Source organism: Cynocephalus volans, chromosome 6 (assembly GCF_027409185.1).
Source record: "Cynocephalus volans isolate mCynVol1 chromosome 6, mCynVol1.pri, whole genome shotgun sequence".
NCBI lineage: Eukaryota > Metazoa > Chordata > Mammalia > Dermoptera > Cynocephalidae > Cynocephalus > Cynocephalus volans.
In genome coordinates this window covers 144015409-144041095 of record NC_084465.1, presented here as the reverse complement: position 1 = coordinate 144041095, position 25687 = coordinate 144015409, and the positions used below count along the sequence as shown (strand labels likewise).

The following is a 25687-nucleotide window of genomic DNA, read 5'->3' as shown; positions in this document are numbered from 1 at the left end:
TGTGGATTTCTCTAAAATTAATTAATGGTCATATGCATTAATGCTTAAAAATACTGAGAATGTACATTTTGTAAAACCACTTTAAGAAAAAACAAATGAACATAAAGCTAAATGCCACTTGCCGAAATACTTGCAATTTCTTAGATCATAACCATTTAGTTAATATAACTACTTATAATACTTTCTGTCTTTTCAAGTTCCTGTCTTTTCTTCATTTTAACAGAACTTCAAAGAAACCTCTGTGATTTCCAACTTGATCTGGCCTCTCAGCAATCCTTTTATGTGCACTTGAACTCTCGCTTCCTTTACCCACAGTGGCTATACCAAGCTTTCAACAGTCTTCTCAAGTTTCCATCCCATTCCAACCAAGAACACTCAATAAATAACTTTATTAAAAATCCTGGCCAGAAAATCCATGCTTTAATTTCTTTAACTTTGTTGTCTCGACCCAAAATTATTGCTATCTGCCTTATCAGCATCACAGTTTCTGTAGTTGCAGATGAAATTCAGATATTCTGTCCAAAGTGAATAGCTTCACCTGTATTTAGGATCCTATTCCCTTCTGTTGCTTATGGTTCTGTGTCCCATTGATTATTCCATGTTTTTCTTGTGTTTTCAACCTGGTCTTCTCTCCTTTTTCTAACAGTTTATAAATATGTTCCCATTTTAAAGATAAACAAAACTCCCTCAACCTTCATTCAGTCTCTTCTTTGGCTATTTGGTCATGCTCTCTTCTTACCTTAGAGACAAGCTTCTGGAAAGAATGCTGTATATTTACATTCTCTACTTTTCTATCTCCAATCTTCCTCTGAGCCTGCTGCAATAAGACTTTCTGCTCTTATCACTGCTCAGAAACAGCTCAGGCAAAAGTTTTCAGTAACTTCATAATCTTCAAATCCAATAGACTCATTTTCATTTGAAATTTATTGCAAATGGTCTTAAAGAGTGACCTAATATTGTATTTTTTCATGCGAACAGATAATTGTTTTTGTGGTACTAAATGCAAACCATATCAAAATCCCAATAGAATTTTGCACTGAGTTTGACAAGCTTTCTCTAACCATTAGATGGAAAAGACTAAAAATATCCAAGAGAATTTGAAGATTAAGACTACTTGCTACAAACACTTTAGTCCCAATAAAACTGTCATAATTAAAAGAGTGTGCATGGGTTCAGCAATAAACTGTTTTAGACCTCATTCTTCTTGATAGCTCTGCATCATCTGCTACTGTTAACACCCCCTCTGTGTTGAATCCCTCTGTCCTTTGTCTCTGTAAAACTCCTCTAGTATGGTTGGTACTTCCTCAATCATTATATAAAAGTGCCCTGTAAAAGTTGCCAACAACCTTTGTGTTGCCAAATCCATTGGCATATATTTTATCACCCAGTAGTATCCTCCATAGTTGGTCGCTTTCTCCCTCTTTTGAATACTATCCTCCTTTAGATTCTGTAATATGATGATAATCTGGCTTCCCTCTACTTCCTTGGCCACTCCTCAATTATTCAAAAGGTTTTTGCATTGTACTTTACTTCGAAATGTTGAAGAGCTCAGGCCTGGGCATTCTCTTCTTTTTCTTCTTTCTATATTTCCTGTGTGGATGATATTCTTTCTTACAGCTTAAATTCCCATGTCTTAAAGCTCATGACTCCTAATTGATAGCTGTAGCCCCAACTCCCTCACTCAGCTATGACTATTCCAGCTCATATATCTAATGGCCAACTTGACATCTCCACTTTAATTTCTCATGCATGGGTTAACCATTAGGGTTGCCAAATAAATTATGGGATATTCAGTTAAGTTTGAATTTCATATAAACAACAAATAATGTTTTAGGATGAGTAAGTCCCATGTCAAATTAGGCATATACTCATATTAAGAAACTATTCATTGCTTGTCTGAAATTCAAATTTGACTAGGGATCCTGTATATTTATTTCCAAAGTTTGTCAATCCTGGTTAAATTTAACATGTCCAAAATGGAACTCTTGGTTTTTCTTTCCCCCATCCTTCAAACCATTCTCTTCCCAGTGTTTCCCATTTGCCTAATTTTAGTAGATAATGCCACTCTTCATCAAGTTCCCCAAGCTATAAACTTGAAGGAATCAAAATTGACTTTTTTCTTGCCACTCATCAAATTCATCAGCAAGTCTTGTCAGTTCTATCTCTAAATGCATCTCAAATTTAGTCATATTTCTCCATCCACACTACCACCACTATCTCTTCCCTAAACCAATTCAATAGACTTCTTGTCATTTCCCCCAGGTTTACACTTGTCCCTTACTAATCTATTCCCCACAGAGCTGCTAGGGAAATTGGTTTAATAATCAATAAATAAGACCATAAATAAATATAATCTCAATAAATGACATCATCTATTCCTTTGCTTTAAATCCTTTAGTGGCTTCTGATTGCACGTCAAATGCAATAAAACTCTTTGCCATAGCCTGTAGACATCTGAACGACTGGCCCCTGTCTACCTCTCCAAACTCCCCTCTCTCCACTCTCCCACTCTGTCAGTGCTCTATTCCAAAGCAGGCCTCCTTCAGTTTACAGAACACTCCAAGCTTCTTCACACTTTGGCATCTTCACAGATGTGGTTTCCTCTTCCTGGGGTACTCATTTCTCACCCTTGTTCTTCCCCCTCCCCCTCCTGGTTATCCTTGAGGGCTCTGATTAAATGTTGAATCCCAGAGAAGTCTTCAGAAATAACCCCATTTAAATAATTCTCTCTATCCTCATCATTCTCTCCAGTCCTATTAACTTTTCTCACTTTACTTTGTTTCTTTCTTTCATAGCACTTAGCACTATTTATATTGATTAATTTCTTTATTCAAGCATTTTTACCCCACAAGATTACAAACTCCATCGACAGAATCACAGACAATGCCTGTCTTGTTCACTATCCACAAACAATGCCTGGGAACTTACTGCATCCTTTAGAAACACTGAATGAATGAATGACTTACAAACCTATTTCTATAGTGCCAGACCCACATGTTTAACATCTTTAGCCAGCTCAACAATTCATCTCAACTATCTATAGGATAAAGTCTAAAATTCTTAGCCAGGTTTTTTAGGAACCATAATGAAACATTTGAATTTTCCTGAATATGAGTATGCTCTCTAATATCTTTGCATATATATCTTTCTGCCTAGACTGTCTCTCTTACCTCCTATAAGTCTGACTGACCAATGAAACTCATTTCTTAAAATTAATTAATTTTTTTTTGGTTATGAATATTCATGGGGTACAAAGAAAATTGTCACATTATATTGTGACCTACTTATGGGCAAGCCAGCATCAAAATCATCTTTGTAAACCTAACTAAATATTCATGAATAAATAGTTAATGATGGCATTAATTTATAAATGTGCAAGTCTTTGTTGATGTAATATTTTATGGACTTTAATAACAAAGATTCTAGGGCTGGCCTATGGCTCACTTGGGAGAGTGTGGTGCTGATAACACCAAGGCCAAGGGTTCAGATCTCTATATGGGGATGGCCAGTTAGCTCACTTGGGAGAGCGTGGTGCTGACAACACCAAGTCAAGGGTTAAGATCCTCTTACTGGTCATCTCTAAAAAAAAATTTTTTTTAAATAATACAGATTCTAGGAATTTGAAAAAAAACCACCAGTGATTAACTTCTCACAATATTTTTAAAATAGCAAGTAATTTAGTGTACTAGAACATTAATTTTTTTAAAACATTTTAGTGTATTTAATAAGTAATTGGCTTTACTATTCAAATAAACATAAGTAAATGTAAGTGCCTCAAGAGAACCTGGAAATGAAGCTGTGGTAATCATTAAGTATTTTATATCTCTTGAGGCATATACAAATATTATAACCACTTTAGTTCTTCATAACTCAATAGGTATTGCTGCCACCAGATGGAGTAGGAGGTTATTTAAATGATGTATCTTAAGAAGCACACAAAGAAAGAGATCCCTTCAGGTAAACTGTTCTCCACCCTTCTGTTTATTCTCATATTTACCCTACCACCCTGACATTCATATACCTTCACACACACACACACACACACACACACACACACACACACACACACACACACACCCTCCTAAAGCATTATATTTTTGCTCCTTGGATTAAGGTATTAAAGGACTACATTAAATGCAAAAGTGGGCAGTAACACAAATGAGCAGAGTCAAGGAACATATAAAGTCATTAAACTGGTGCCATGAAAGAACTTAATTTATTCAGCTTCTTAGTACGCACCTAACAAGAATAAAGCATAGGATGCATAAGTTTTGATGAGGCAGAAGAGAATGAGAAAAAAACAAATCATGCAGGTCTAGAACTTAGGTTGCTACAATGGAGCCAGAGTTGGCTGGGTCCCTTTTTTTAAAATTTAAGATCAAATTTCATTGTAAACATATGAGAGACAGTATAGCACAGTAGCTAAGAGATATAATAGCTATAAAGGCCTATTTTCCTCAAGTAATATCAGACTGGTTTCTTAAAATGTCTATGTTTTGGTTTATTCAAATGTAAAATGAGGATAATACCACACTTAAATGGAATAGTGGCTGTAAAAATTCTATAACTCCACAGTCGTTTGCCATCACATTATTTTATTTTTATCATATCCTGATATATTCATCTTTATTTCTTTATTGCCTATCACTGCCAGCTCCACCCTGGAATAGAAACTCCTTATAGGTAGAGACCTTGTTTGCCTTGTTCATTATTGTATTCCCAGTATGGATAATAATTCCAAGCACTCAGTAGATGCTCAGCAGATGGAGGATAAATGGAAAGAAGAAATGGAGAGAGGTAGGCAGAGAGGAATTGAGGAAAAATAAGAACAGGAGAAGAGAAAAAAATGGAAAGTTCTAAAGCAGTGCCTAGGAAATAATAAAATTTCAATAAATTGCGGAAGTATGATGGGGAAGGTGATAATTAAATACCGCATTAAAACCACTTCACCCATCATTTACATGATCACTTTTATGGGTTACATATTTAAATGCATGGATGACCTAACCCAATTTTGAACATGTAATTGTCCCCAGTTTACATTATGGTATGACAAACATATAAACATATAGGCATGTATTTGTAAATCCTTGTGCTTGTATATGATTTCCTTAGTACAGACTTCTAGAAGTAAAACTACTGTACATTTTTAAGCATAATACACCTATGCCAAACTTCATCCAAACATTGTACAAATTTACATAACCATCAGCAATGGATGTGTGTACCCAATTCCTAACACCTTCATCAACACAGAGAATTATTACTTTTATAAAAGTACATGTCAATGTTTTAGTTTTTTAATTTTTTAAATTATTTTATTTATTGTAACAGTTGATTGTACATATCTGTGGGGTGTACAGAGTTGACTATCAATACCTGTATGCAATATATGATGCTCAAATCAGGATAATTAGTATACCCAACATTATACAATGTAATCGTTTTTCATGTCCCTTTACCAATTCCTGCCTTATCTTCCCCTTTCCTACTCTGGTAACCTCAGTTCTGTTCTCTCCTTTTGAAAGTTCAACATATTATTGTGATTGTTGTATCTTTTTTTATATGTCAATGTTTTGATTTGCATTTGTCAATCACTCATGAAAATGAAGAATATATTTCCATATTTCTTTTTTATAAATTTCTGATATAAAAATTATGCAAATGAAAAAAATCTATATTAGAGTAAGAACCATCCATGAGTGGTGGTCATATATCTATCAGTAAACAGAAAAATTTTCAGGTAGATACAGTATTGATTGAAAGAAACTATCATGGTCCAACTGGTAACCAATTCCTGAAAAAACAAATTCTCTGCAATTCCCTCAACATTGAGTGGTCTCAGGTAGCAATATTATAAACGAGCACAGAAAGCAGAGAACATGACAAACTTGAAATGGTGTGGGGAGAGGTAGAAGTGAAAGAGGATGGCAGGAGGTACATGAGTCTCTCTCCATAGTGATTGTTGCTTATCAGAAGCCGAAAGAGTAAGTACCCCAAATTTCACTAATACAATGCTTTGGCCTTCTCCCAACACCCTCCCCACCCCCTGCTGTATAAACTAGGGTTTATAACTGTTTATTTCTTTTTAACATTCAGTCTGGAGTTGGAGTTACTCTTGATAGAACTCTGTTCATCCTCTGTTTGACTGTAGACTAGTATGGTAAAAGATAAGCATAAAAAGACAAAGCACAATTGTTAAATAAATCTATCATTTTTGAAAAATTATCTCTGAAATACATTTATAGCAAAAAATATGGAAAATATCTTATTTAAATTTTTGGTAAAATTCTAGGGAACTTTGCATCTTTGAAACTACAGTAAGCAAGACTAGTAGTAACAGCAGCAGTAGTAGTAATATAGAGTATGTATCAGACACTATGCTAAGTGTTCATACGTAGTATTATCTCATTAACTTTTCATAAAAACCTTGAGATATATACCACGATTGTCCCCACTTTACATACAATAAAACGCATCTAAAGAGACTCAGTGAATTGCTAATTAATTATGTAACCTTAGTGTGACACAACAAGAAAATGGAAGAATCAGGATTATGACTCAGGCTGTTTGACCTCAAAACCCTTTGCAAAAAAAAAAGGATAAAACATAATGAACAGTTGTACAGAAAGTAAAAACAGTTGCCAAATTAAAAAGTATTATGTAGATAGGAAATAGCAGTTTGGACACTGCTAAAAAATGAAAGAGCCAAATAAAAGACAATCTTGAGTAGCTTCTAAAAACACAGAGGAAACCATTTCAAACTTAATAGAATGAGAAAATTAAAAAAGAAAGCCAAGCTATTCAGGGTCTTTTGTGTTGTTCCAAAGCCAAAGCAATCATGAGCAAAAAAACCAAAACAAAATAAAGCCAGAAGCATTACACTACCTGACTTCAAATAATACTACAAAGCTACAGTAACCAAAACAGCATGGTACTGGCATAAAAATAGATGCTCACACCAATGGAACAGAATAGAGAACTGAGAAATCAACCAACAAACTTACAGCCAAATGATCTTTGACAAAAGCACCAAGAACTTACATTGGGGAAAAGACTGCATCTTCAATAAATGGTGTTGGGAAAACTGGATAACCATATGTAGAAGAATAAAACTAGACCCATAACTCTTGCCATATACCAAAATAAACTCAAAATGGATTAAAGACTAAAATATAAGACTGGAAACTATAAAACTCCTAAAAGAAAACATAGGGGAAACACTACAGGAAGTAGGACTAGGCAAAGACTTTATGAATAAGGCCTCAAAAGAATAAATAAACAAATGGGATTATATCAAATTAAAAAGCTTCTGAAGAGTAAAAGAAACAATTAACAGAGTGAAAATACAACCTACAGAATGGGAGAAAATATCTGCCAACCATGCATCAAACAAAGGACTAATATCCAGAATATACAAGGAATTCAAACAACTTAACAGTAAAAAACAAGTAACCCAATTAAAAAATGGGCAAAGGAGCTGTATAAGCATTTCTCAAAAGAAGATACACAAATGGCCAACAGACATAAGAAAAAATGCCTAACATCACTCAGCCTCAGGGAAGTGCAAAGCAAAACCATAGGCTCCTGAATGACCTATGGACCCAAGAAGAAATTAAACAGGAAATCAAAAAGTTCCTAGAAATTAATGAAAATAAAGATACATCATACCAAAACTTGTGGGATACTGCAAAAGCAGTATTAAGAGGCAAATTTATTGCAATAAACGCTTATATCAAAAAAATGGAAAGATTCCAAATAAACGACCTAATGCTACATCTCAAAGACCTTGAAAAAGAACAACAATCCAAACCTAAAGGCAGTAGACAGAAAGAAATAATTAAGATCAGAGCAGAACTAAATGAAATAGAGACCCAAAAAACAATAGAAAAGATCAACAAAATCTAAAAGTTGGTTTTTCAAGAAGATAAACAAAATAGAAACACCATTAGCTAGATTAATAAAAAAAAGACCCAAATAACAAAAATCAGAAATGAAAAGGGAGACATTACAACTGACACCACAGAAATATAAACCATCATTAGAAACTATTATAAACAACTGTATGACAACAAATTTGAAAATCTGGAAGATACAGATAAGTTTCTAGACACATATCAATTACCAAGAATAAACCAAGAAGAGATAGAAAACTTGAACAGACTCATAATAAGCAAGGAGACTGAAGTGGTAATTAGCAATCTTCCAACAAAAAAAGTCTGGGTCCAGATGGCTTTACAGCTGAATTCTATCAAACTCTCATGAAACTGTTCCAAATAATTGAAACAGACACTACTCTCCCAAACTCATTCTATGAGGCCAATATAACTCTGATACCAAAATCACATAAAGACACAACAAAAAAAGAAAATTATAGGCCAATATCCTTGATGAACCTAGATGCTAAAATCCTCAACAAAATATCAGCCATTAGAACACAGCAACATACTAAAAAAATTATACACTATGATCAAGTGGGAATCATCCCAGGGATGCAAGGATGGTTCAACATATGAAAGTCAATAAATGTGATACATCACATCAACAAGCTCAAGGAAAAAGACCATATGATTATCTCAATATATGCCGAAAAAGCATTTGACAAAATTCAACATTCCTTCATGATAAAGACTCTCAACAAATTAGGTACAGAAGGAAAATATCTTAACACAATAAAAGCCATTTATGACAAGTCCACCACCAGTATTATTCTGAATGGGGAAAAATTGAAGGACTTCCCCTTAAGGACAGGAACAAGACAAGGATGTCCACTCTCACCACTTCTATTCAACATAGTACTGTAGGTACTAGCTAGAGCAATCAGGGCAGAGAAAGAAATAAAGGGAATCCAGATTGGAAAAGATGAAGTCAAACTTTCCCTATTTGCAGATGACATGATACTGTACATAGAAAAACCTAAAGACTCTATCCAAAAACTTCTAGAGCTGGTTAATAACTTCAGTAACATTGCAGGATACAAAATAAATGCCCCCAAATCAGTAGCATTTATATACTCAAATAATGAATTAACAGAAAGAGAAATAAGGAAAGTAAGCCCATTTACAATCATCACCAAAAAATACGATACCTAGGGATCAATTACCTCTACAATGAGAATTACAAACCACTTCTGAAAGAAATTGAAGAAGACACAAAAAGATGGAAAGATATTCCATGCTCTTGGATTGGAAGAAATAACATTGTGAAAATGTCTATACTACCCAAAGTGATCTATAGATTCAATGCAATCCCCATCAAAATACCAATGACATTCTTCACAGAAATGGAAAAAACAATCTTACCTTTCATATGGAAAAACAAAAGACCCCGAATAGCCAAAGCAGTCCTGAGCAAAAAAAAACCAAGCCGGAGGCATAACTCTGCCTGAATTCAAATTATACTGCTGTAACCAAAACAGCATGGTACTGGTATAAAAATAGACATTCAGACCAGTGGAGTAGAATAGAGAACCCAGAAATCACTCCTCAGGCTTATAGCCATCTGACATTAGACAAAGGCAACAAAAATCTACATTGGGGAAAAGATTGCCTCTTCAACAAGTGGTGCTGGGAAAACTGGATATCCATATGCAGAAGAATGGAACTAGATATGCATCTCTCACCATATACTCAAATCAATTCAAAATGGATTAAAAACCTAGGCATGAGACCTGAAACTGTAAAATTACTAAGGGAAAATGTAGGTGAAATGCTTAAGCAGTTAAGTCATGGCACAGGCTTTACGAAAATGAGCCCAAAAGTACAAGAAGCAAAAGAAAAAAAATAAATAAATTGGACTATATCAAACTAAAAAGTTTCTGCACAGCAAAAGAAACAATCAACAGAGTGAAAAGACAACCTACAGAGTGGGAGAAAATTTTTGCCAACCATGCATCCCACAAGGGACTAATATCCAGAATATACAAAGAACTCAAGCAATTACACAGTAAAAAAATAAATGACCCAATTAAAAAATGGGCAAAGGAGCTGAATAGACATTTTTCAAAGGAAGACACACAAATGGCCAACAGATACATGAAAAATGCTCAACATCACTAGTCAGCCGGTGTGCTCACTGGCTGAGCGCGGTCCGAGCGACACCACACCAAGGGTTGCGATCCCCTTACCAGTCACAAAAAGACAAAATAAATAAATAAATAAATAAAACACCACATTGAGATACCACCTCACTCCAGTTAGACTGGCTATGATCAAAAAGATGGTGAATAACCAATGCTGGTGAGGGTGTGGAGAGAAGGGAACACTACTGCACTGTTGGTGGGAATGTAAATTAGTACAACCACTTTGGAAAACACTATGGAGTTTTCTCAAACAACTACAGATAGATCTTCCATACGATCCAGCAATCCCTCTTCTGGGTATGTTACCCAGAGGATTGGAAATCATCATGTCGAAGAGATACCTCCACTCCCATGTTCATCGCAGCTCTGTTTACAATAGCCAAGACACGGAACCAACCTAAATGTCCATTCATAGATGATTAGATAAGGAAACTGCGGTATATATACACTGTGGAATACTACTCTGTCATAAAAAAGAATGAAATACTCCCATTTGAAACAACATGGATGAACCTGGGGAAACTCATGTTGAGTGAAACAATGAAAGTACAGAGGGATAAATACCACATGTGCTCACTCATATGTGGGAGCTAAGAGAGAAAGGAAGGCAGGAAAGAAAGACCATAGTAGTGCCGGGATCCAACAGAGGGAGGGAACATTCCTAGGGCTACAAATTGTAGTTGAGGGGAGAGGGGGAAGGGGTGGGAGGTTGGAGGATAATTGGGAGTGGAAAAAGGGTAAAAAAGTAATTTCTGGTAATGGGTATGCCCCCAGTATGAATCTGGCACCCACATCATGGGCAGGAGGCGGGACAGTCAGCTTTGTTTCTCATGAATATTTGTAATAAATAAGTGAATGAATGAATGAATAAATAAATAAATAAATAAATAAGAGATATCATCTCACCCCAATTAGACTGGCTATTATAAAAAAGACAGAATAACAAATATTTGTTAGGATGCAGAGAAAGGGGAACACTCCTACACTGTTAGTGGGACTGTAAATTAGTCCAACCATTAAGGGAAATGGTATGTAGTTTCCTCCAACAACTACAGATAGAACTGCCATATGATCCATCAATTCCACTGATGGGTATTTGCCCAAAGGAATGGAAATCATCATGTCAAAGGGATACCTGTACCTTCCATTTTTATTGCAGCTTTATTTACAATAGCCAAGAGTTGGGACCAACCTACATGTCCATTGATGAATGACTGGATAAGGAAAATGTAGCATATATACTCAGTGGAATACTACTCTGACACAAAAAGAATGAAATTCTGCCACTCGCAGCAACATGGAAGAACTTAGAGAAAATTATGTTAAGTGAAATAAGGCAGGCACAGAAAGATAAATATCACATATCCTCACTCATAAGTAGGAGCCAAAAAAAAAAAAAAAGTAAAAAGTAGAAAAGGATACAACAATCACATTAATACACTGAACTTTGAAAAGGAGAGAAAAGAAATGATGTTATCAGAGATGGGAAAGGGAGAGGGGAGAGGGGTTAGCAAGAAATTGGTAAAGGGACACAAAATGATTATATTGTGTAATGTGTGTAATGCTGAATATACTAACTATACTAATTTGAGCATAAATAAATAAATAAATAAATAAATAAATAAGGAAAAGAAAGCCTGGCATTTTGACCTGTGTATAAATAGGTCCTAAAAGAGAAGCCCATAAGAGCTGGTGCAGAAGAGATAACATAAGAAATAACACACAAGGGATTTCCCAATCTCAAAACAAAACAGAAATCTGAAATTGGAGAGCACAGATCATATATTTTGTAACCTCAATGAAAAGAGAATCATATATGATGGTAAATATTAAGTCAATATGCATTCAGACAGGATATTCTGTTCCATACTGGACAAAAAGGGGCCATCCTAAAAACTGTCTACAATGTTCAATTCTAGAAGACAAATAAACTGGTAATTACAGAGCTTTGAAAGAAAAAGATAGTAACCCTCAAATTCTGCCCTAGCCAAGTTGTTCCTATGTAAAAGCCACAGTCAGTAGATGAGGGAGTGGGGGGGATCAGATATAACAGGAGTATAAAAATACCCTTTCTGTAAAAGCTACTTGAAGATATAGATATTTAATAATGTAAAAAGATTAGACAAAATCAGAACTCAAAAGCAAGAAATCACAGTTGGAAAGGTTTAATAGTGAGCAATTAAACATATAGGAAGAAGTCTAAATAATTTATTTAAATGTAGTGAAAGGAAAAATACTTTAAAGAATTGTTTTCCTTTTGAAGCTGATGATTGCTATTATTGAAAATTGATGGCAACTTACCCCAGATTAAATTTTAATACAACGGGAAAGGGGGAGATAAGGAAAAAAGTAAAACTGCAAAATTTCTCATTCATATTCCATTAAAAGGAGAATGAAAATACTACTATAATATTGTGTAGTATTTTATTAGTTCAATAGGATTAAAATATGATAAGATTCAAGGTCAATTTTGTGGCCCTTAGAAAAACAGAAACTGAAAAATATCATCTATCATAAACCTACAGAAGTAAATAACATCATGCTATATTGGGTATAGCAGTTGGCCCGTACTAGAATGAAGTTCAAGAAAAAGATCTTGTAAGTCAGTATGGAACTTCTACAATCCCCCTGTAGGTGCACTGAAGGCTCCAGAAATCCTACAAGTCTTGGCTTCTAACCATTCTACCCATTTTCTTGTATTATGCTGTATCCTTCTCCAAATAAATGACAAAGAAAATGGAAAGCATGACAGAGAAATATCAATTGTTAAGTACAAAAGGAAAATAATAGACTTGCTGTGAATTGGAACTATGGAAGATAGCATGTGAGGAAACCCATTTAATTGAAGGACAAAACAAATCATAAAACTTATTTGTAAAAATGAGTATATTACAGTACTCGGAAATAAATTTAACCAAGGAGGCAAAAGACTTGTACTGAAAACTACAAAACATTGCTGAAAGAAATTAAAGACATAAATAAGTAGAAAGATATCCTATGTTTATGGATTGGAAGACTTAATATTGTTAAGATGACAATCCTACCCAAAGCAATCTACAGATTCACCATAATCCTGATCAAAATCCCAGCAGTGTTTTGGCAGAAATTGAAAAACCCATCCTAAAATTTATATGGAACCTCAATGGACCCCAAATAGCCAAAAAAATCTTGAGACCTCACACTTACTCATTTCAAAACTTATTACAAAGCTACAGTACTCAAAACAGTGTGGTACTGGTATAAAAATAGGTATATAGGCCAATGGAATAGAATAGATAGCCACAAATAACTCCTAACATACTTGGTCAAATGATGTTCAACAAGGGTGCCAAGACTACACAATGAGGAAATGACAGTATCTTTAACAGTATCTTTAACAAATGGTGTTGGGAAAACTAGATATCCACATATGAAAGAATGACACTGGATTTTTACCTTACACCATATATAAAAATTAACTCAAAATGTACTAAAGACCTAAATGTAAGGCCTAAAACTATAAAATTCTCTATTACCATCGCAGCATGTTTGTTTGCTGCCTAGGAGTACAGGTTCAGCTGTTGGGCTTGACATTGCTATCACTTTTCCTATTTTTGATTTGTCAATGTGGTTATTTCTATCAATTAACAGAAATAGTCCAATATAAACTAAAGGGGCCTAAGTTCCAAAATGACCCATTTCTAGCAAGCCCTATATGAAATATGGGGCACACACTAAAGGGAATTAAGATGTGACATACCATGAATTGTGGTGAAACTGGATTAAAGAATACAGTTCACATGTGGGTGAAAGAGGATGCAGAGAACAAAGAAAGCTCAGATTCTAGCTCTGGGGACTCACTGATCAGGTGTTCCTGGACTCTCCCATAGGGTGTTTCCTTGTACTTGAGAGAGCGCACTTCTCTTCAACTGTGTGTCTTGGTGACGCCTCAGCATTCACTAGTGAGTGCCTATTCTATCCCCAGTTTGACTCACTGTTACAGCACACAGCTTCACAATCAATAGAAATGTAGAGAAACCGTCATCTAGTTCTTGACAGGGAATAAAACCTCAAATTTGGTGTCACTCAGTGAATACCTTTTGAACTCAGTAAAGAGCAACAGTATTTATGAAATTTTACATGAAGGATTTGCAATCCTCCCGTTTTTCTAGATCCAGGATGGCAAATAGATTTCATGCACAGAAACTTCTTAGAGTCCTGCTTGAGGAGAACAGTTCTCGGGCTGATTCCAGACAAAATGGAAAGACAGTCATGTGTGTCTATTATAGCCTTGTAGTGGTGGCATGTGCTGCATTCTGGCCACCCATAGTCTTGACACTCTAAAAGTTGCCCTGCATTAACATCCACCAGCAAAGAACTGTATATCAGGACCACATGGTGATACCCCTACAGAATTGATTTGCCTGACCTGTATTTAAGCATTCAAACATTAGCACACATTAGAGAAAATTAACAGAAACAATTACTATGAAAATTACTATTCTATTCTGTGTAAGAGCACTTGTCAGTAACTACATTTTACAATATTCTCTATATAAGGATCCACAGGAGAAATTTCTTTCAAGACTCCATGCCAGGAATATTTGAGTTTCATCTTGGTGACTAGTTGGTTTTTCTCTTACGCACATTGTGATTCATTTTTTTCTCCCCTTTGCACTACTGCTAAAAATCTCCAAGAAAGCTCTTCTTTCTAGCACTGGGTTAGAACAGTACCCTTTCCCTCCTGGCATCCATTTTATATCTTAACCTTATCCTTCATTTCAACTAATTTTTTTCTATCTTTATTTCACTTAGTCTCAGTTTATTCACTTATACTTTTAATCTTCTGGAAGTGTTTATTTCATGTGCTGGAATAAGACAAAATGTAAATACATGAATTTTCCAACCTACCTGTGTTATCTTAGACAACTCTGTTTCTCAGAGGCTGGATTTTCTTATCTATGAAATGAGAGGTTACTCTATTCTAGTTCTGGAATTTTTTTTATCTTTCTAAATAAAAACCATGAAAGGAGAACAAATGTATTTATATATAAACAACTTTTAAACTGCTATTATTATAATAACACAAGGATTACATGTCTTAATTCCTAATATCCCTGATGTTTTCATAATTTATAACCAAGAGAGATATCCATAACTCTCTCATTTTGAGGGTGGAGGTGGAACCTTCTAAACTGAATCTTCCTAAACAGGTTAGTGAAACAGATAAATAGGTTAATCAATTACAGCTTAGTTGTACACTTAATCACTCTTGAAAAGGACAAAAAGCCACATATAAATAAATATATAGTAAATGGTTTTTGAAGAAGATTATCAGCATAGAAACATTTGTGTGCTAAACAATGCATGTGTGCCTGTGAATGAGCACTTATGGAGCTTGGATGCCTATTTCAAACAAGCATGGCTATATTGTCCAACCCCTATTCTTTTGAATTATTTTAAAAGTCATACTTGGCCCCCAGTGTGGGAAGCCAAGTATGGATTATTAATTTTACAAAGAGGTCCAAGATAACATAACAACAAAAGATGAATGCCTAGTGAAGACTGACTAAGTGAAAGGTGTTTTACATGAATTATCCCATCAATCCTTCAAAATGATTCTGTAAGGTAGATAATATGTAAACTTCTTTTAAAAACTTTATAACAGCTTTATTGAGATATAATTCACACATCTTAATATTCACCCCTTTAAAGTGTACAATCCAGTGGTTTTTAGTATTGACAGATTTGTGCAACTATTACCATAATCTAATTATTTAGAACATTTTTATCACCCCAAAAAGAAGCCCTGAACTCAGCAGTCACTCCCCATTATTCCTTCCTGGTAGCTCCTAGTAGCCCCTGGCAACCTAAGGAAAATGTCAATATTGCTCCAAAAGGGATCATCAGGTTTCTGCTTTATCCAAAAAAATGTTGCAAAGATACACGAAAATTTTAAAAAGCAAAGCCAAAGTCTACCTTGCAGTCCCTCTACTGGAAATGTTTTATTGCTTTTACAATTAATCCATTGCTTTTGATAACTGAAATTATAAGAGAAAACTGAACCAAACACTTCTTTTCCACAGTATACACGATCTACGTTCACTGACTTTATTAACTTATATCCCCCTTATGTTGTCACATTCTGTGAAAATGGTTTCTTCAAAAGGTGACCATCTTAAAATTATACAATGTCTAATTTATCTAATATCCTCTATCCTCATGACAACCCATAAAGTAGGCTTCTGGTCATTAACCTGCCATTTATAACTGGGTCCAAGGAAATTCAAAAGGTTAGTAACTTTGGCAATGTTAAGTAACATTAACACATATTAAGACATTGGTCTAGCCAGAACTATTTCAGGTTTCTCAATATCCAATGTAATATTCTACCCCCCTTGCATCACTGACTCATTTAGCACAGCAATCATTAATTATCAAAATCAGTTAAAATTCATAAGAACTACATGTTATCTACTGTGTAAATAAATTATACTATATAAGAGAGATTTCAGAGCCATTTATTGTATTGATCTTTCAGTTCGACCTAGTTTGCCACTGACAGGCTTATCAAAAAAAATTAATTTTATCTCGGTAACAGTGGTTATATATTTCCTAACTCCATTTGCCTACTATTTTATTATATATACAATTTAACACATAGTTTGTTACAAAAGAAAGACAAGTATTGGTTAAATGAAGAGGAATTTGCCTGTCTGCATTTTCTTGCTGACTTAAAGCTTGATTTTAATTTGTGCTGCATGCTTCTGTTAATCAAACTATTTAAAAAACTGCTAAAGTCTATAACATTAACATAATGAATACATTCTCCTAGAATCTCAACAGAGACTTTAAAAAAAAAAATGTTAACTTGAAGCTTTGTAAAAGATGCCACTCGAAAAAGGTTGTTTTCTTTTTTTAATTTCTAATGGGAACATGTTATACTTTCAATGAGCTCTATAATCTGAACCAATCTGTACAACTTTGCCAGCACAAAGGGGTCATTTGAATTCAGAAAAGGTTGAAACTTTAGGGCTGTTTTTCTTTCCAATAGCACAAGTAAGTTTCTGCAAGCAGAACCACAAATTCTAACATAACACTGGTGAAATGTAATTAATAAGGTGACCAACTGGAGAAAGCTCCCCCTCAAAATTTGCCCTGAACATGTTAGCATTTCATTCACCCCTGATGAGAAGCTTATACTACTCTTTGATTTCCCAGAACAGAATCAAAGAACAGGTTCTCTCAAAAGCTGTCGAAGGTCTTCCCAGGATCACTGTTATCCTGGGATACAAATGCAAAAGCAAACATAAGGTCATGAATAAATTCATCCTTTAAAGTACAATGTGCTCAAAAGTGGTTGAGTCATTTACCATCTTCAAATGTGACTAAGAGACATAAAAATGAAATATAATAAACATAACAAAGCTTTCTAGACATGAAAAAATTATCAATACATTGGGTGGTAGTAGAATAAGTTCCTCTAGAGGCCAAAGAGATTACGTAAAGGAGAGTCCTTTAAGGCAATGAGGCATTTGAGCTCCATGCTAAACAGAAGGACACATTCTGTAGAAGAAAATGTTAAAATAAAGTATCATTTTATTAATCTGTATTTTTCCTGGGAAGCTAAAGAATATAACTCATATTACTGGAAATTAAAATTTCCAATAATATTATAGAAAGACTTCTGCTTAGTAAAAACAACTGGGATTTGAAAATTCTATTTGCATAAAAAGAGGTTACTCCATAACGAAAAGAAAGATCACAACCAGGGTACCTGGGTTTACCTTTGCTTTGCGAAAGTGGTAGACCATCAGCATGCTAATGAAGTCCAGCAGCATACACAGGACTTGGAAGGAGATGATAGCTAGTCTCAAGTACTTATCTTCCTGGACAAAGCACGGGCTGTCATCAGCACAGTAGGGGCAGCCCTCCCTGCAGGGGAGGCAGACATGGGCTTCTTCTGACACATCTTTTGCACTTCCTGAAATATGGTGATCTGGATCCCGTCCTGAAAGTTCCAAATAAAACAACAGTGTCATTAGCACCTCCGAGGTAGAAGAGATTAAATACAGAGTCAAAACACATCTTTGCCTTGTCATTCCTTTTCCCACTTATTAAAGACTTTTTGTCAACCTCCCTGCCAGGGGAGAGAGCTACTTGGCCCTTGGACTCAAACAAAGTTCTTTCTATCCCTTTGATTTTAAAATTGTCATTCACAGTAATTGAGAAAAATGAGCAAAAATGAAAACGAAAATCATCAAGGGCAGGAAACAATTTTCTAAGTCTTTTATATCATTATCTACCACTCACCAACTGATGATACTCCCTAAAGCACAAGTCATATTCCATAAATATTTGCTAAAGAATTAACCAAGAGGATAAGAAAGTTGATGTCTTTCATGTACCAAGTAAATATACCCATCACTTTTAGAACTTCTTGACCTAGATGGCTCAGAAGCCAAAATTAGGCTTTGATTGCTCCTTAATTCAGCAGGGATCTCATCTACCAAGCTCATTAGGTCTAAATTGGATAAAAATGGTACTTAATTGACAGTTGTTCAGTGTGCAATTGCCTAATGATGGTGCATCCTTTGCCCAGACTACAATCCATACCTACAAGCTATCATGTAATTTCCCACTTTGCAAAGCCATAGGACATTTCTACACTATTCACTAATGTTGCTATTGATCTTCCCTTTAATTTTAGGTTCTTCTGTCTCAGTTATCAAACTTAAATTAGCTCTGAAGGCCCATAAGTAAAGATACTCCTTAATTGTTGAGTTGACTTTACCACCAACAAAAATCCACTAAATCACATATACTAAAAAACACACACAACTATTTTCAATTCTGAACTCAACATAAAAGACATTAGGTACCCAGTTCAATATAAAACACAGCTTTGGTTAACTGAAGAATTCAGGAAAGAGGATCTTCTAGTTAACAGTATTTTAATAATACAAAATTTAAGAGAAAGTCTTTCAACTCTTGTTAAAGGTTCCCAATCTTTCTAAAATGTACTTGCTTGCTTTTCTTCCTCAGTAAATACAATAGCAAAAACATAATTGAATATATCTTTGATAATTCAGAATATATTGCTGTTTGAGAGTTATTCTGTTACACAGTGAAAAGTATATGAATTTTAGTGTCAGGGAGACATGCTTTCCAACCCTAGATTACTCTGTGACATTAGACAACTCACTTGGCTACTATGGATCTTAGTTTACTTGTTTATGGAATATGAGTTACTGTGGGGATTAAATTAGATGATATATATAAATCACAGTAACTGGCTCTTTTTCATCTTATTCAAAATGTAGGAGATGCAAAGAATTGGGAATTTGTTTGTGGCTTAAAGAAAGGTACTACCATTCAGAAAACAAGAAGTTAGAAAAAAGAGCTGAAGTAAGGAGGGAGTGAGTGGTAATGGTAAGCTCCATCTCAAACATGTTTGAGGTCCAACTCATCATCCAGGAGAAATATACAATAAGAAGTGAGAAATAACACAAGACTGGAGTGTAGGAGCAAGATCAGTGTCAGAGAAAGAACCAGCAGAAAGCTCTGGGAATGAATGAGAACAACTAGGGAATGTAAAGAGGAAGATGCTAGACAGGTGGAAGTATTTACAATGTCATGAAAGAAAAATAGGATTTATTGGAAAATGCTGGAATGTGATCAGATATGATGATTAAGGAGAGGCTATGAGATTTAGTGATGATACTATCCTTCATTGACCTTTAAGATGGTAGTTTCCAAAGAGTGGTAGAGATTGAAACTTGGCCATCAGGGCTTAAAGACTAAATAAGTGAAAAAATAGAACAGTATTTCAATAAATACTTCATTGAATGAACAAAGCAAGAAAAACTCGTGCTTAATAGGAATAATGATGGGGTCACACACACACACAAAATTTTGGTTTTGTGTTTTGTTTTCTTCTATGCAGATGAGATCTAAACACAGCTGAAGTCACCAAAAGGAGCCACTGGAGACTGAGGAAAAATATGGGAAGACTGGTAAATAAAGAACTTGAAAAAATAGGATTGGATGTAATCAAGAACACAGTTGGAGAAATTAACTCTAAGAATATACTTGATGTCTCTTCTTTTAACACTGGAAAGTAGAGGTAGATGAAAGATTTTTTAAAGTTTTTGTTTTTGTTTTTGGCAGAGAGGAGGAATCAAGTTGAAAATATCATTTTGAAATAGAGGAAAAAATGTGGAAGCCAATCTTGCAAAAGTCTTCTCATCAAAGCAGGAAAGAATATATGTTGAGGGTGAAGAAGGTCCATTTTGTGGCTGAAGACATGAAAGGTTGAAGCAGCAAAACAATACAAGATGACTTGTCAGATCACTTGGCAGAAAAAGACTCCAGTTAGGGTAAGTCAGTTTGACTTACTAGGAGAGACAAGATAGTTTTGTGATTTTTCCACAATTATCAGTAGCATAGAAACAAATGGAGATGATAGAGCAGTCGAGGAAAGAGAATAAAGCAAGAGGATTGTGCCAACAACACTGTTTTAGACTTATTTTCATGTGGTTAGAAAATGTGCTCCCAGAGAGCAAGAGTATAAAAAAAGGGGAATGAAGAGTATAAGAGAAGGGAAGGAGGAAAAGCCAATACAAGGCTGTGTAATGGAACTGCAGCCTTCACTCCCCTGGGGAGCTGGTGCTCAACCCTCCAGGGACCTCTTGAACATGAGTCAGTCTTGGGGATAAAAGAAAACATTTCTTCACCATCAACCTTACTCATTGATCAAGGGTGGTCAGAGTCATTATCTGCCTCACATTTCTGGGTTATGCACTCATGAGTCCAGAACAGGTTCCTGCATCCTGTGCCATGACTTCAGAGATGCCCCATAGCAGATCAGGAAGTGGGGAGCATGGTATGATGTTCCCATCTGAGGAAAGGAACAGTACAACTGTACTTATGCAAAGCTGTTCAAAACCTTCAGATTCGGGTAGCAATGGCAATTCATAGCAATGGCTAAAGCAAGAGGTAGGGCCAAGAGGAATCTGAAGTGATGAAAAACGGGTATCCAATCCAGACACAAACTTGAGGAGTAATAAGGCACACAAGTCAAGAGCTAACAAGCATGAGAGCCTAGGATACTAAGAAAACCCTGAGTTAACTCTTGAGTACAAACTGGATAATCATGTAAATGAAGCCAGAGTCACTGTAGTGAATACATACAGAAAGTTCCAAGGTGTCTGAAGGTCTGATGAGGGTGACTAAAATGTCAAGAGTTACAGAGCAATAAGAGAAGTTGGAGATTAGGAGATGATAAAGTCTGAGCTTGTATTAGTCTGTTGAGTTTTGCTATAACAGAAATACCTGAGACTGGGTAATTTATAAGGAAAAGAGCTTTATTTGGCTTACGATTCTAGGACAGCTGCATCTGGCACAGGCCTCAGGCTGCTTCTACTCATGGCGGAAAGCAGCAGGTACAAGCAGATCACATGGCAAGAGGAAGCAAGAGAGAGAGAGGAGGTGCCAGGGTCTATTAAGCAACCAGCTCTCACGGGAACTCACTCATTAATCCCCCCGTCCCCAAAGAGAGCATTAATCCATGCATGAGGGATCCGCCCCCATGACTCAATCAGTTTCCAACACTGCCACATTGGGGATCAAATTTCCACATGAGTTTAGGAGGGGACAACACATCCAAACTCCATCAGAGCTCCAAGATTCACATTTGAGAGACAGAGGTTAGGACTTTCCCTTCTGACCAATATAGAAGAACAGGGATTGAATTTAACTCCCCATCAGAAACAACCAAAAACAATGGACAAAACACTGAAATGTGATTATTTTACAGACACTGGACATCAGAAACAAAGGACAGCAATTCCTAACAAGTGCAAACACTCCTCACACAAACCAAACTACCATAAGCAGAACCCCACAACAAAAATTAAATTAATAAAGAAAAAGTATCTGTGGCAAGTATTGTTTGTTTTATGAACTTACATAAAGTTAACGCAAACTCTGCTTTCTTGTTTCAGCTAAATAGTCTGATATTTTCTCATTGGCTCAGTATATTTGAGCTTGTTAGTTTTTGTAGCATGTGACCATGGTAAGAGGTCTCAGTCATATTTTTAGCTACATTTGATAAATCCTTCAGCTTTGTAAAATTTCTGATCATTTTTAACCAATCAAAATTTGAGAATATCTCTTTGCCCAGAACCAAATCTATGGTCCATTTCTAATAAATCTAAAAGACCTAACCTTATTCCTGACTTTTTTCATGACTACTATTTTACTTTTGCCCCAATTTCCTCATCTTTAATTGCATTCTGTTGGACAATATCCATTTTTGTAAGGCACTGGCTTCATTTACATGATTTCCAGTTTGTACTCAAAAGTTAACTCATGGTTTTCTCATTTTTGGAATGAAGTATGAGATAGAAAGAACTGGGAAGAATAGGTGTCAATTTGATTAGATTAAGCAATACCAAGAAACTTTGTAAGGCTATCTCTTTAGGTGTGTCCATGAGGGTGTTTCCAGAAGAAATTAGCATGTGGGCTAATCGTGAGGTTCTATAGTGGACACAAAGGTAAAAGAGAGAGAAAGTAAACCGAAAGTCAGAGATGTGATTTCTACAGCTCAAAAAAGCAACTAAAATTAATGATAGAGCTCTCCACATTCAGTATTTCCTGTAGGACTCAAAACACAATTAAACAATCTTCTACTTCCAAAAATATTGTATCTATTTTTGCTGAAGTTCTCTATCTAAGACAAGGGAATATATGCAGCTAGCAGAAATCATTCTACTAATAAATAATAATAATGGGGTTTTTGTTAACATGTTAAATGGTACCTTAATTTTATAATTGTTTACAATTTTATATTCCTCAAGGACAGGGGCCATGAGTTCTTTATCTCTTTACAAACTTAGCACCAATTGTAGTATTTTATACATATTGCATACTCAGTAAATAATGATGAAAGTGCTCTCTCAAAAAAATAAACTGATCTGCAATACAAATATTTAGCCAAAAATAATATTCAACTCAATACACCATTCTTCTTGCTCTCAAACTACGTACGCTTAAGAATTTATTCAAACTGATATTTTTTTTAAGATGCTAGAAACAACCTAGAAAAAAAAACATTAAGAATATAAGTTATTACAGTTAACTTTGGCACCTATGGGAAAATGTTTAGAAACTATTTTGGATGATGATTTGGAAATCTCAGTTCTGAGCAATGTGAAACACATTCTTCCTGCACAGAATACCAATCTACTCTGCTAAAGTTTGCCTTGGCAATAGCAGCTTTTCAGCTCCTTATATGGGTGATCAAGCAAGCCGCCTCAAGCAAAAATATAGAGGACACTGGGAGAAGGTTACAGTAGCATTTACAGGATATTTGAGGAATCTAAAATATTCACCTGTAAACATGAGCCTGCCAAAATAAATTGTGACAATTTGTGAACAGTATATTAATCTATTTGCTTGCCTTAATTTTATTACCTTGATAACAGAAAAACCTAAAATATCTACATTTTTATGTTTTATATTTATATAAACTAGTATATAAGTATATATATTATATATAAGTACTATAAATTAGAAAAATCTTAAGATGTTTAGGTAAGCCACAATTCATTTATTCAATGTAATTCTATACAACTATTAAAATTATGTTTAAAATTATTATAATACCAAATTTTTAGAAAGATCATATATACAGATATTTGCATAAAAATTGTAAACTGAAAAGAATTAAGTGAACAAGACTTTTGAGTGTCCTTTCAAATTCTACTCTCCTATATATTCTAAAATTTCTTTAATGAGAATGTAATATTTTTGTATTAAAAAAATTTTTTAAATAATGTCCCTTTAGACAGCAATGAATTCACTTTCTTAAGTGGATTTTTGCTCCAAAACTCAAAGACCTAATTAACCCACCATGATGCAATTACTGAAAAATTTCAATCCTCTAAATTGAAACATAATTTTCTGAAAATTAGATTTCTGCAATTTTTAACTTTGATATATTTTAAAATTTTCAGAAATGCTACAAAAATAATACAGAGAAATCCCATATATTCTTTACCCAGATTCACCAAATATTTACATTCTGCCTTATTTACTCTAACATTCATATTCTCTGGATAGATGTTTATAAATTTACATCTACACTATTTTTTTCTGAGCCATTTGAGAGTAAGTTGGAGATATTAAATCCCTTTACCCATCAGCACTTCAATTTGTCCTAACCAAAAGGCTTTCTCATACAAAACCACACTCCAATTATCAAAGTTGGGAACATATCGATACAATATTATCATCTAATGTATAGTTCATATTAAAATTTTATCAATTGTCACATAATGTCCTTGGTAGCTACTTTTTTCCATCTAGGATGAAACGGAGGATCATGCAGTGGACTTAGTTAGCTGCCATGCTTCTAGGCTGTGGTCTGAAACAGTTCGTCAGCATTTCTTTGTCCTTTTGGACCTTGACAATTTTTGTGAGCACAGGCCATATTTTGTAGAATATCCTTCAGTTTAGGGTTGCCTGATTTTTCCTCATGATTAGAGTCAGATTATTAATATTTGGCAGGAATACCATAAACTTATGATGCTACGTCCTTCTCAGTTTATTATATCAGGAGGCACAAAAAGTCAGTTTGCTCCAATAACAGATGAAGCCAACTTCGGTTATGTGGGAAGGTGGTGTGCCGCAAGTGTGTTCACTTTAGCTTAATTTTTCTTTGTACACAGTAAGTAATTTGTGGAGGGATCCTTAGAAACTATGTAAAAATCTTGTTTCTTTTCAAAGTTTGCTGAATTTTGAGTTTTAAAGTTTTACTTTTTAACCTCACACGAGAACAAAACAGCCACATAGGAATATAAGGGTACTTCAAAAATTTGTGGAAAATGAAATTAAAAGATAAGAATCTTTCCGTGAATGTTCTGAATGTTATATTTTATTTTAAAACTTTTATGATTTTATGTTAGTAATGCATCTTTACATAGGAAAGAAAAAAACACACAGAGGCAAAAAGAAAATAAAATCATATATAGTTCCACCATGCAGGGAGAATAGTCATTAACATGTTAGTAAACAAACTTTCAGATATTCCATCTACCACAATGAACTAATGTGTAAATGACTGTGAAATTTCCCTACAGTAGGTTTTTTAATATTTGAAGAAAGATGGATTTTTAATATAAGTAAATCTCTAATTAGCAGTCTAATGAAGTAAAATCATGTAAATAAAAAAACTAATAACATAGATAAATAAGGAAAAAAGTTTAATAAAGTACAATTTCAGCCAGTGAAGGAGAAGGAAGAATTATGGAGGACTGGAGTATTATATCTCAGAGCACAGCCCAATTTTAGGACAAGGCAAATGGAAAAAGTCTGAGACCTGAAAATACGTTCCTTTGTTGGGAAATGGAGCATATACTGGCTCAAGGGAATGAAAATAAGCTGAATATCTGAGGAAAGAGATAAGCATAACAAACACAAGCTTCTACATAATAATGATGAAAATAACATTTTTCAGTGTTTAATATATGCCAAGCACTATGTCTAGAACCTTATATTTGTCACCTCATTTAATCCTTAATAAATCAGTTGATATTATCCCAATTTTATATATGACATAAATGA

At 34.7% G+C, this 25687-nt stretch overlaps 1 protein-coding gene across 1 annotated transcript in view; it reads right to left on the bottom strand.

The window, feature by feature from the left end:
* Window positions 1-25687, bottom strand: part of GPR158 (G protein-coupled receptor 158) — a 408270-nt gene that overhangs the window by 154739 nt on the left and 227844 nt on the right. The window contains exon 4 of the mRNA XM_063101441.1: window positions 17848-18071. Coding sequence (XP_062957511.1) covers window positions 17848-18071 — 224 coding nt within the window. The remainder of the gene's footprint in view (window positions 1-17847; window positions 18072-25687) is intronic.